Here is a 12,439-nt window from a genome sequence, read left to right as displayed (position 1 = left end):
AATGGCAGTTAACAGGAAAAGTGGAAAGCAAAATAATGTCTGGAAGAACAATCAAAATTTCAGTGAGAGCTGCTAGTAGAATTTCTAGAGAGGCAAATCATAACACGTCCTTGAATGCAAAAGACCTTCAGAAAGATTTAGCAGACTCTGGTGTTGTTATATTCTTCTACTGTTCAGAGACCCTTGAACAAATATGGCCTTACTGCAAAATTCATCAGAATAAAACCTCTTCTGTGTCCCCACCATAAAGCACAGCATCAAAAGTATGCAAAAGAATATCTAAACAAGCCTGATGCATTTTCGAAACAAGTCCTGTGTGGAGAAAAAAGGGCATAGAATTTCAGGAAAAGAATCACTTATGCTTTGGGGTTGTGTTGCAGCCAATGGCATCGGGAACGTTTCACAGGTAGACAGAAGTATGGATTCAATAAAATTTCAACAAATTTGTGATGCAAACATAACATTTGTAAAAAAGGCTGAAGTTGAAAAGAGGATGGCTTCTACAAATGGATAATGATCTTAAAACACAAGTCAAAATCCACATTAAACTACCTCAAAAGATGTGAGCTTAAGGTTTTATAATGGCCCTCACAGTCCCCTGATCTGAACATCATTGAAAATCTGTGACTAGACCTCAAAATAGCAGTGCATGCAAGGCAAACCCGGAATCTCAAAGAACTGAATTTTCCAAAAAGGAATGGATGAAAATCCCTCAAATGAGAATAGAAAGATTTTAGGCTGGCTACAAAAACTGTTTGCAAGTTCTGATACTTTCAAAATGAGATGCTACTAGGTACGAGCCATGCAGGATGCTGAAGCTTTTGCATTGGCCCATTTTCCTTTTTGCAATTTTTAAAATGAAAAAAATGACAATATAATATTTTTTTGCCTAACATACAAGGGAAATGTGTCATGTTTAACTTTAGGCCTTTTAGAGATCATTTAATCTTCAACTTGCTTAACTGTTCACAGTAACAGTTATTTTGACCAGGGGTGCCCAAACATTTACATGCTACTGTATATGGCAGCAGAGTTATTAGTCCTCTAGTAATAATCACCTGCTGATAAAAGCTACAGCAAGCAGCCAAGTAAATGACACATCACTGGAATGAGGGTCTCTGTCTCTAAATTACGCTGCTCTCTGATTAGGTGGCAAAAACATGTTGATAGCTCCATTTTAATAAATGGCCACATTATAATAAAGGCACAATTGTTAATAGCAATGAAAATATGTATTCTGGACACAGTTGACTATTGACATTCTTACAACCTAGTTGTTGAAGTGTTAGAATAAAACTTTTTAAAACATTTAAGGAGCATTGAACCATTAATTATCTTCTGACATGTCCGTGAGCTGTGACTCCCATCAATTCCAGAAAGTTTTCATAACAATCTCCGATACAGAGCTTTAATGTGACATCTCTGAAATGGCAGATGATAACCGAAGGTGAAATAGTTTATAAAAATGTGCAACCGTTAGAATTACAAAATACCATATTTTTCTCTGTGTTTCCAGGGTCTATCCGGTTAGTGAATGGAAGCCATCGATGTGAAGGGCGTTTGGAAATATTTTTTTTATTGCAGTGGGGAACTGTATGTGATGATGCATGGGACCTAAAGGCGGCAAAAGTGGTTTGCCGTTCTTTAGGCTGTGGAACAGCCATGAAAGCATGGGGAGAAGCATGGTATGGACAGGGCACTGGCATAATATTCCTTGACAACGTTAAGTGTCATGGAAATGAAAGTTCCCTATTGCAGTGCTCCTATATCCGCTGGAATGTCCATAATTGTGACCATTCTGAAGATGCTGGGGTCAAGTGTGGAATTTTGTAAACTCCATCTTCAGCCATACTGAACATATGTAAATGTATACATTATGTACATAATCTGTATTGTCTCTTGACTGTATTTTTGCACTTTATTAACCCATTAAAACCAAAAATACATGATGGTAAATGGAAAAAAAATTACAATGAGAGAAATAGTAGTTTTTTATTTAATAAAATACACATACTGTAGTTTTAAAATGACCTTTAAAAAGTAGCTCAGCTTGTTTTATTTAATTAATCTCCAGGCATCGCAACGTTTTTGCAGTTATTATGCCTCCTTCTATCCTAAGCACTATCCTTCAGTGCTGTTTCAATGTTCACTTTATTCTCTTTTAGTAGTTCCCTTCAACTGCTGATCAGCAAGGTCTGTACACTATATTCTTTTTAAATATTTTTATTAATTTTTTGAATAAAAACGAGGAATTGGGAATAGGGGAGGGAAAAATATAACAGTGAAGAATAGGGAGAGGGAATGGAAAGGGATACAATTAAAGAAAACAAAAAGACTAGAGAACCAAATGTAATACAATAGTTCAACAGTAACAAAACGCATAAATGCATTTAAATGAGTGCGATATTTTGGAAGGACAAGTAAATTACAATTATTTCTTTTATTTGAAAATCTATTAGGAGGTTAAGGATTATAGAATTTATCAATCCAAATCTTCCATTTTTTCAAGAAATTTTTAATACCACTATTATTTACAGCGAATCTCCACTCCAAAAAATTGTGTTGGTGAATTTGATCTATAATGTCTTCAAATTTAGGGAGATCTGGCTTATTCCACCAAAGCGCTAACATATATTTGACAACAAGAAATATGAATGATAATGAATTTAACCTGAGGGTCAACTATTTCCATGTCCAGGGAAAAAAAAAAAAGGAGCTCTTTGTGGTGTGAGCACAAAATTATCAGTGAGTGAATTAATATAATTAGAAACTTTTGACCATAGAAGTTTTACCTTCAGGCAACTCCATAAAAGATGATATAAATTACCTTGGTGGCCACATTTCCTCCAGCAAGTTGGTGAATAATCCGGAATTATGTGTGCTAATCTAATTGGGGTATAATACCACCTAGCAATTACCTTAAAGTAGGACTCATGTAAAGCTAACGAAATGGTGGATTTGTAAGTGGTCTTAATAGCATTGTCCCAGCTCTCAGCCTGAAAGGATTTATTGAGGTCAGATTCCCACCTCTTCAAGTAAACATTTTTGAAACCAACACCATATTTATTGAAAATTCTACAGATGCTGTTTAGGCTCCATATATTTTTATTTTTAATATTGCACTGTACACTGTATTCAACCAATATAAGCTGAGAGACTCGGACGGAAAGTAACACGCACAGACTGCTAAATATAAGTGTAGAACTCTTGCTGAGCAACAGATGAAAGCAGCTTTTCAGGAACTGTATTTAAATAGCACTGCAGCCTGGTGTTTGGGAGAAAAGATAAGCAAATAAGGTAATGAAATAAATAATAACAATTCATTACTTTGTAATGATTGAAGGGTAATTAAATACAAAAAGTATGGTTGCTTTTTAAATTAAAGTATAGTCCAAATAAGGAAAATAAGTAGTCTGCTAACCTGTGTTATTACACATGCAAATGATTCTTGATCCTAAAGACTTGAAGGTAATCCACAGCTGGAGTGGCTTGTGCTAAAAGGTAAATTGCTAAAATCCTTATACATCTCTAAGTTTGTACTGAACTTTTAATATCCAGTCTAGCAGAGCAGTAAGTTCCAGTGGAAGCACTTGTTGATGCGTTTCAAAACCTCATTGGTTCTTAGTAGTAGGAACCATTGAGGTGCGAAAAACAAGACTAGTTTGAAACCCTCTAACTGTGCTTCTCCTGGGACCTTTTCTTTTGATAGGATATATGCATTCTTCAGTATCAAGGATTTAACAAATTGACATCTACTGCAGTGGATTATTTTCCTATCTAAGCTTTAGCAGTCTGTTTTAAGAGTTCACCTATGGAATGCTTCTTCCTTTTAAATGTAACACCTATATTCCTCTATTACATTTTTGTAGGGCAATCTAATAGGATAGTTATCACACTGTATGTATAAAATATTAGGCATATTCAAACCAAGGCTATATGATGGAAAACGGAAGAAAAAGTACAATATGATAAACAATAATTGTCCTTTGATTTAATAATATACACAATGTAGTTTGAAGTTAACCTTTAAAGGATTGTCCAGTCTACATTACAGTTTTCAGAGCACTGAGATCAGCTACGGAATATTTCTTCCTTCAAATTCTGTTCTGACACATATAATGTAAAATTTGTATTCCTCTGTTACTGCAGTTTTTAGGGCAATCTAATAGGGCTAGTTATTATACAGGATATCATTAATTAGACCCAGTTTTAGATTTCCGTGTTGTGAAAAGTGTCAGCACAAAATTGAAAACAAACTACAAATCAAGGGATAATTTTGTTTGAGGCATCAATCATCTTAAAAGGGTTGTCCAGTCTAAAATGATAAACCTGCAGTCTCTGCACTGTGGCTCCGATTTCCCTTACTTGTGAATTCCTGGAAAACTGGATTCAAATGTATGTGCTGATGGGGCCACTGACTGTAATGATGCAGATGGTGTCACTGTATGCTCTGTTAGACATCATTTTCAGACATATCCACCTATATCAAAATGCTGTCAACCACATTCTGTTTCACGCCTTAAATTGGCATATTTGGCCAAAAATGATGGCCAAATGAGCACACAGTAAGTCCTGACTGAGTCACTGATGTGAGAATCAAACAAACTTGGTCTTATGTAAATAATCTTTACTATGGAACCTAATATCACAGAATTTAACAGTTATAAATCTAAACCAAAATTGTTGTAAAATGTTTTATGGTCACCATAAAGTCTCACATTTCTTAAAATATGGATTTCTTCTGTGGTTATTGTTCGAGTTTTATCATATAAACTGAGAATATGGGCACAACCTTTTACAGGGTGTTAGTCAACTTGTTGTCTTGTCATATATTGTATGTCAATGGTAGGCTGCAATATTAGTAACATAGTTAGCAAGGCCAAAAAAAGACGTTTGTTCATCCAGTTCAGCCTATATTCCATCAGAATAAATCCTCAGATCTACGTCCTTCTAACGAAACTAATAACTGTAATATACAATATCGTTATGCTCCAGGAAGACATCCAGGCCTCTCTTGAACCCCTCGACTGAGTTCACCATCACCACCTCCTCAGGCAAGGAATTCCAGATTCTCACTGCCCTAACAGTAAAGGATCCTCTTCTATGTTGGCGGAAAAAACCTTCTCTCCTCCAGATGCAGAGAATGCCCCCTTGTGACCGTCACCTTCCTTGGTATAAACAGATCCTCGGAGAGATATTTGTATTGTCCCCTTATATACTTAAACATGGTTATTAGATCGCCCCCCAGTCGTCTTTTTTCTAGACTAAATAATCCTGTTTTGCTAATCTTTGTGTACTGTAGTTTCCCATTCCCTTTATTAATTTTGTTGCCCTCCTTTGTACTCGCTTTAGTTCCATTATATCCCTCCTGAGCACTGGTGCCCAAAATTGTACACAGTACTTTATGTGCGGTCTAACTAGGGATTTGTAAAGAGCCAGTATAATGTTCTCATCGTGTTTATCCAGACCTCTTTTTAGTGATTTTAAAGGTCTTGAACTAGGGATTTTATATAATTAAAAAAATATATGACTTTTGACTGATATTTCTTAGCTGATATGAAAACAATCTTGCATCTATAGACATTTGTCTCAATATGTACTGATCACTAATGTTAGTTAAAACAAGATTTGACAGTTCAACCTCCCAGAGCAATGGGCTCCTTCCCTGTCCCTCAAGCTAGGAGGATCCTAGACTATCTCTGTTCCACAGATTAACTCTGATGGTGGAGATGTTGGGGTCTCATAGCTTGCGGTGGTCCCATATGCACGCTGATCTGTTTCCTTCCCTACCCAGGAAGATATGGGCAGAAGTGTACAGGATACCACAAACCTGACAGACAGGGGAAACAGACAGGGATAAAAGAAAACTAAAATCATACAAACAAATTCGCTAAACAACCGAGTGGAAATCAAGGAAACAGTAGGAGTGATAAACCAAATAAGAAAGAAGATTAGGATTAACACGCAATACCAAATCCACGCAGATATCTACAGCTAACAGCACCAAATGACTGCTGCTAATTCAGGATTCTACTTCATCACCAACCCAGGAAATTGTAAACTATCACCAGCAATTCCCTAGTGCAAGAGGTAAGCATAAATACCTGAGAGGAGTGGCAAACACAGGACAGCTGAGACAATTCAGGACCGAGAACTCTAGGAGGTAGACAGAACTGATTAACCCTTGCAATAACAGATCAAGGAAGACCTGCACTTCGAAAAGGAAGGCGAGTCAGATGTAATACATGCAGGGGTTTGTGTAACCAGATGCCGCAATCCTTTGGTCTCTCTTTGTTGAAGTTTTCCCATGACAGGGATTCTGGTGATGTAATCATATACAGTATTGATACTGGTACCATATTCCTGTATTGGTTCTGGTGACATATTCATGTGCTAATAGTAGTTCTGGTGCTTTATTCTGGTTCTGGTGATCTACAGGCAGTGATGGTTGATCAGATGCTGTATTCATTTGCTTCTGATGGCTCTGGTGAAGTATTTGGAGCACCCCCACGTCAAGGGCAATGGGGTACCCGGTCCCGGGTCCGTCGGTTTGGGGGATGTCACGTTGGCCAGACCCGGTCCGTGGCCCTTTTGAGGGGTGTCCAATTAAAGGTGAAGTTTGTCTAGTGTTCGTGACGCCACCTGTGGTATTCGGTCAGGGTGACCGACGCTGCTAGGGGTCCACTGGGGTGATGGAGTGGAATATGGTATACCTTCCCACAGGTGAAGTATATCCCCAGGGCTTCCCAGATGTGTAAGTGGTAATGGTGGACGATGTAAGGCTCAGTGAATAACGAGGACACAAAAGGGGTGCAGTCTCTTTACCTTTACTGAAGGCTTCAGCATCCACTGTCCAGAGCACTGATCACAGGGCAGGCTGAGTCCGGCCGGTCCGAAAGGCACATCCAGAGTTCCCTTACTCAGGTGGAAATCAGTAGCCTTCCTACTAGCGCCTGTGTGTTGTAGTACCTCTCAGCTGAGCACCACGGGATAGTCCTCACAACTTTTGTGGATGTTTCTGATGTTCTCTCTCTCTCTCTCTCTGTCCCCCAGATGGTATGGATAGGACAACCCGTATGACTGGGATAGCCTGGGCTTGTTTGTAGGGACCCTAGAGATGCCCCGACCCCCACAATTTGCCACCGTGTCTTCTTAGGTATTCAGGTCGGGCAGCCAACTTGGAATTGACTGTCCTGCCGGTTTCTGAAGTAATGCGTAGAGTCAATTACTCCCTCGGTGTTCCGGCCACCCGCTACTCGCCTCAAGGAGGCTGCCGATCTTGGGGCAGAACTCCTCCCGGTATTATCTCCTTGTGCTGTGACTTCGTTTCTCACTCTCCACAATACAATTCCTTTCTTGTCCTTTCTTAGGATGCCGCCGCATGGCGTGCAGGTGCAGCTCCGTGTCTTTCTGTCTCGTGTTAGGCCTCTGCCAGGATCCCACCCCTGACAGGGACCCTCTGTCTGCAGCTCAGATGTTCCTCCTTCTCCCCCTGTCTGCCTGACAGGTCTTGCCTGGGCCGAGCCCAGTCAGCTTCTCACTGACTAGTAGTGTTGAGCATTCCGATACCGCAAGTATCGGGTATCGGCCGATATTTGCTGTATCGGAATTCCGATACCGAGATCCGATACTTTTGTGGTATCGGGAATCGGAATCGGAAGTTCCCAGTGTATGGTTCCCAGGGTCTGAAGGAGAGGAAACTCTCCTTCAGGCCCTGGGATCCATATCCATGTAAAAAATAAAGAATTAAAATAAAAAATAGGGATATACTCACCCTTGGACGCGCCCTGGTAGTAACCGGCAGCCTTCTTTGCTTAAAATGAGCGCGTTCAGCACCTTCCATGACGTAACTTCCTATCCAACCCACCAGTTTTACCTGAATGTGAGGAGTGCCCTAATAGATAGGAGCAAGGCTCCCCCTGGTGGACTGGAGTGTGAAGTGTAGTGTGTGTCTTGTGATACCTGGCAAGGTGAACTCCTTTAGTACCATCAGATGTAATATCACTCCCCCCGGTGGAAAAACGACATTACTGCAACGACCAGGACTCTGGGGCGCTGCATATTCATATAGTGATGATGTTTTCATCACTAGAACAATTATCACTTCATCAATTTGAAAACAAAATCATTATCAGCACATAAATAGAACACCAGAGTCATCAATAGTACATGAATATGGCACCAGAGCCATCATCTGTAAATAAAGGTCACTAGAACAATCAGTGCATGAATACATCACCAGAACGGGCATCAGTACATGAATGTATCACCAAAAACACTATCAGTACATGAATACATCACCAGAGCCATTAATATAACATTAATACATCACTTGAACCACCATCAGTACATGAATACCTTAAGTACTTGAACATAAGAACCAAGCTTTGTGCAAAAATGCAGACAAAAGGCCTGATAATATCAATATACCATGTAGATAATTATTGCTGCAGAAACACATAATATGGAACAAGCAATTGCAGGTATATAAAATAAAGACAATGAACAAGGAGAGGAGAAAAGGTGATTAAAGTGCATGTGCAAATAGTGCCTAGGATTTGATAGCAGCAGGCAGTGTAAAATGAATCAGAGAACGGTGATAACAAAGATAGTCAAGCCAGAGATAATTGTTATACAAATAACCTGTTGCTGAAAGAGATATTAATAAAATTAGTACCTGATGCAAGTAGGATTGTCCCTTGGATGTGTAGGGGAAACCTGTATGGAAAGTTTTAGGAGAAATTGAAAAGGTTTCACGCATTTGCCAGTTTTTATCAAATCAGGGAGTCAATTGATTGGAGACAAGGGCAGGATCTCTTGGTGTACTGGCTTGTCTGACTTTCAGAAGCCCCATCACAAAGTTTTTATTACAAGCACAGAGATAAGAAAAGTGGGAATTACTTACATTACCTTAAGACAGAAGATATTTAAGTTGGGAATAACAAAATCGTAAATTATGGATTCTGCCAAAATTCCTTTCTAACCAGATTACTATACTTTCAGAGACAAAAGAAGTGTTTAATACAGATACCTCTACAGCAGAGACAACTCCCTCTGTTATTGCTGTTATGAATAACACTTATAAATCTAATACTGAAATTAAAATTATCTTTAATTGGCATTAGATAAAAATATATAATAGAATAAAGTGAAATCAAACTTCTGGAACATACGAGGAATACGGGAGCATCAGGACACAAAGTGAATATCAGCACATAGGGTATTACACTACATAGTATCAGGAAAAAGAAAAAAGGAAAAAATTGGGACATGGAATCAATTCCAATTCATGAATATCATGCAAAGTGCATAGTGCATAGTGCAGATAAACAATTACCATGAACTGTTAAATTGGCTTTGCCTAGTCTCAATGAAAAAGTGGCAAGTGCGTAGACAAAGGAAAGGCTAATATGTAGCTCACAGTATTATGTGTAGTACAATACCTATAAAGTGCTGGATGTAAAGGTCCCCGCTGCCTCACGCTCTCACCCCGACAGCATCGTTTCACATAATGCTTCTTCCATGGAAGAAGCATCACTTCCATCACTTGCCACTTTCTTTGAGACTAGGCAAAGCCCATTTAGCAGTTCATGAAAATTGTTTACATCTACACTATGCACATTACATGATATTCATGAATTGGAATGGATTCCATGTCCCATTTTTTTTGAATGGAAAGTCTTTTTTCTTTTTCCTAATACTATGTATGCGGTCTGGTCATGGTGTGGTGGTATTTGTCCCCTGTATGTGCTATTATTGCTCATTTTAAAAATAGAAAAATAAATACAGATATACCTAAAATTGTATTGGATATTTTAACAAATGTTTAATAGGTTAGAGTAGAGCCTGGCCAAAAGACTCTACCTTGTCGGGGTGGCTTCTTAAAAAAATCTTTTGACTGGACAGTTCGAGGGGTGGAGGCGGGGCTGGTGTGGAGCCTGGGCGGAGTCCTAAAGGGGCCCAGAAAATTTGCCAGTATGGGGCCATGAAATTCCTAGTGGCAGCCCTGCACGGGAACAAAGGCAGATACGAGTGGGATAACAGACCAGGTAGTAACCAGTACAGACTGGAGGGAACAAGAGACACTGGGTCAGAGCGAGAGCAAAGCAGAGCTACATGATGCAGAGAGCAGAGCAGAACCGCAGGACACGGAGAGCAGAGCAGAACCGCAGGATGCGGAGAGCAGAGCAGAACCGCTGGATGCGGAGAGCAGAGCAGAACCGCTGGATGCGGAGAGCAGAGCCACTGGATGTGGAGAGCAGAGCAGAGCTGCAGGATGCAGAGGGCAGAGCAGAGCAGAGCCGCAGGATGCGGAGGGCAGAGCAGAGCAGAGCCGCAGGATGCGGAGGGCAGAGCAGAGCAGAGCCGCAGGATGGGAGCAGACACAAGGATACACACAACCGAGTAGGGAAGGCAACAGATAAGGATACAAACAGGTATAGGAAACAGACTTAGTACAGACTAGGATGGACATGGGAACAAGTTCAGGATAAAGCATTCAGGCCTGGGTATGGGTATACAGCCCCAGGATGGCAGGAACAGGACACACAGGAAACAGGAACAGGCCTGGATATGCAGCCCCCAGAGTGGCAGAAATGAGACACAAGAAACAGGAACAGGCCTGGGTATACAGCCCCCAGGGTGGAAGAAGCAAAAATAGTAACAGGACAGAACCTGGCAACTGACTAGCAGAACACAGACTGAGAATGTTGCTCAGGCATCTCCCTATGGGTGGAGATGCCTTAAGTACCTGACGCCTCTTGGCAATTGGCTGGGGACACCATAGGAAGGTGCACAGTGTCCCTTTAAGACTCAGGAAGTGCCAATGCCACCACCCTAAGCATACAGCAAGCAAGGACATGAGGTTCACAGCAAGGAGCCAGCAGAGGACAGAACTCACATCATGGCTCAGAGTGGTAAGTAAGATCGGAGATGGGAAGCCATGCAGTGATGCCGGCAGGGAAGTTATACTCTGACTTCTTGGAGTCCATCTTTCTCCAGCCATTGGTAGAATTTCTCCATGTCAGCCACTTCCATTATCTGTTGATGGTACATGTTCCTGTTCTTCCTTCCAGATCTGTTGTTGTTGCTGCCCTTAGGCTTTCTCTCTGCATCTCAACTTTTGGTGCCAATTTTCTAATATATTCCTGGATACTCCTTGTTTCATCAGTGAAGGTTTGTTTCTGTTGATATACAATCTTTGGGAGTTAGACTTAGGGTGGAGAATTCCACGCAACATGAGGAGCTTTCGGGATTCACATCTGCAGCTTCCATCTCTTTTTTTGGCTAGCACACTATGCCTGCAGGGTATCTGATAACTGGCAGGGAATATGTATTGATGGCGTGGATTTTATTCTTCCCATTGAGCTGGCTCTTTAGGACCTGTCTTACCCTTTGAGGGTGTTTGTATGTTGCTGCTTTCCTTGCCTCCTCATCTTGGTTACCGTATCTCTGTGGGAGCTGAGGTACTTGTACATCTGCTATGTGGCCTTTTGTAATTCCATTCCATCAGTCTTGACTACCTTGCCTCTCTTTATTATATATTACTAGCTGAAGAGTCCGCCATTGCCCGGCCATAGTAACTAACCTGTGGATAGTTATAACAAATTCTAATGATTATATTGCACATAAAAACATTTCCCATCATATATTCAACACTACAGATTTGCAACACAAATTAACTAAATGATTACCCAAGTATTGATAGTATTTTATTTTCAACTCATTCAAGAGCCTTTTGATGAACAATATTTTTGGTTTTTCGGTCCGGTGCAAAGATGAACAGATTTTTGGCATTTCCAACTCTTGAACAGGCCACGTAAAGTTGACCATGAGAAAAGCATGAAGATTGCAAATCGATCCCTACTACTTTCAAGGACTGTCCCTGAACCTTGTTAATAGACATTGCAAATGCCAGTCGAACTGGAAACTGGAGGCGTTTAAAATCAAAAGGCAAATCAGATGGAATGAGTGGAATTCTTGGAATGAAAATGTCCTCTCCTTTGGCACATCCTGTCAAAATGGTTGCTTCAATTACATGTGTAAACAGGTTCTTAATCAAGAGTCTTGTTCCATTACACAACTTTGGTGGATCTAAATTTCTCAACAGCAGAATAGGTGCTCCAGGTTTTAGAAAGAGTTTAGGCGGAGGAAGTCCTTGTGGTTCCATGGAGTTGAGTAACTCTATTGGATAGAATAATGCTTGATCAGGATCTGATACTGTATCCACTGACTTGCAGGTCGTGCACATACCTGGAAGGAGACTTAAAATTTGAAGACTGATCTTGTTTACACTATCATTTTTTTGGAGTTAGAATAACCTTTTCACACAGCCAGCCTTTCTGAATTTGCATGTTTGGAAAAACCTTTTCTTTTAGCTCTTCAATTAATATAACTATGCAGGAAAAGTTACTTAGAAACATGATCTGTCCAGTGGTTG

The 12,439-nt window shown here is 40.3% G+C and overlaps 1 protein-coding gene across 1 annotated transcript in view; it reads left to right on the top strand.

Moving 5' to 3' along the window:
* SSC4D (scavenger receptor cysteine rich family member with 4 domains) overlaps positions 1-4,640 on the top strand; it is a 34,339-nt gene extending 29,699 nt beyond the window's left edge. Inside the window, exon 8 of the mRNA XM_077299639.1 lies at positions 1,517-4,640. Within this exon, the coding sequence (XP_077155754.1) occupies positions 1,517-1,833 (317 nt within the window). The 3' untranslated portion in view covers positions 1,834-4,640. The remainder of the gene's footprint in view (positions 1-1,516) is intronic.
* The last annotated feature ends 7,799 nt before the right edge of the window (positions 4,641-12,439 follow it).

The sequence above is a fragment of the Ranitomeya variabilis genome, chromosome 3 (assembly GCF_051348905.1).
Source record: "Ranitomeya variabilis isolate aRanVar5 chromosome 3, aRanVar5.hap1, whole genome shotgun sequence".
NCBI classification, from domain to species: Eukaryota; Metazoa; Chordata; class Amphibia; order Anura; family Dendrobatidae; genus Ranitomeya; species Ranitomeya variabilis.
Note: the sequence above shows the minus strand (reverse complement) of the source record. Positions and strands in the feature narration are given on the sequence as shown.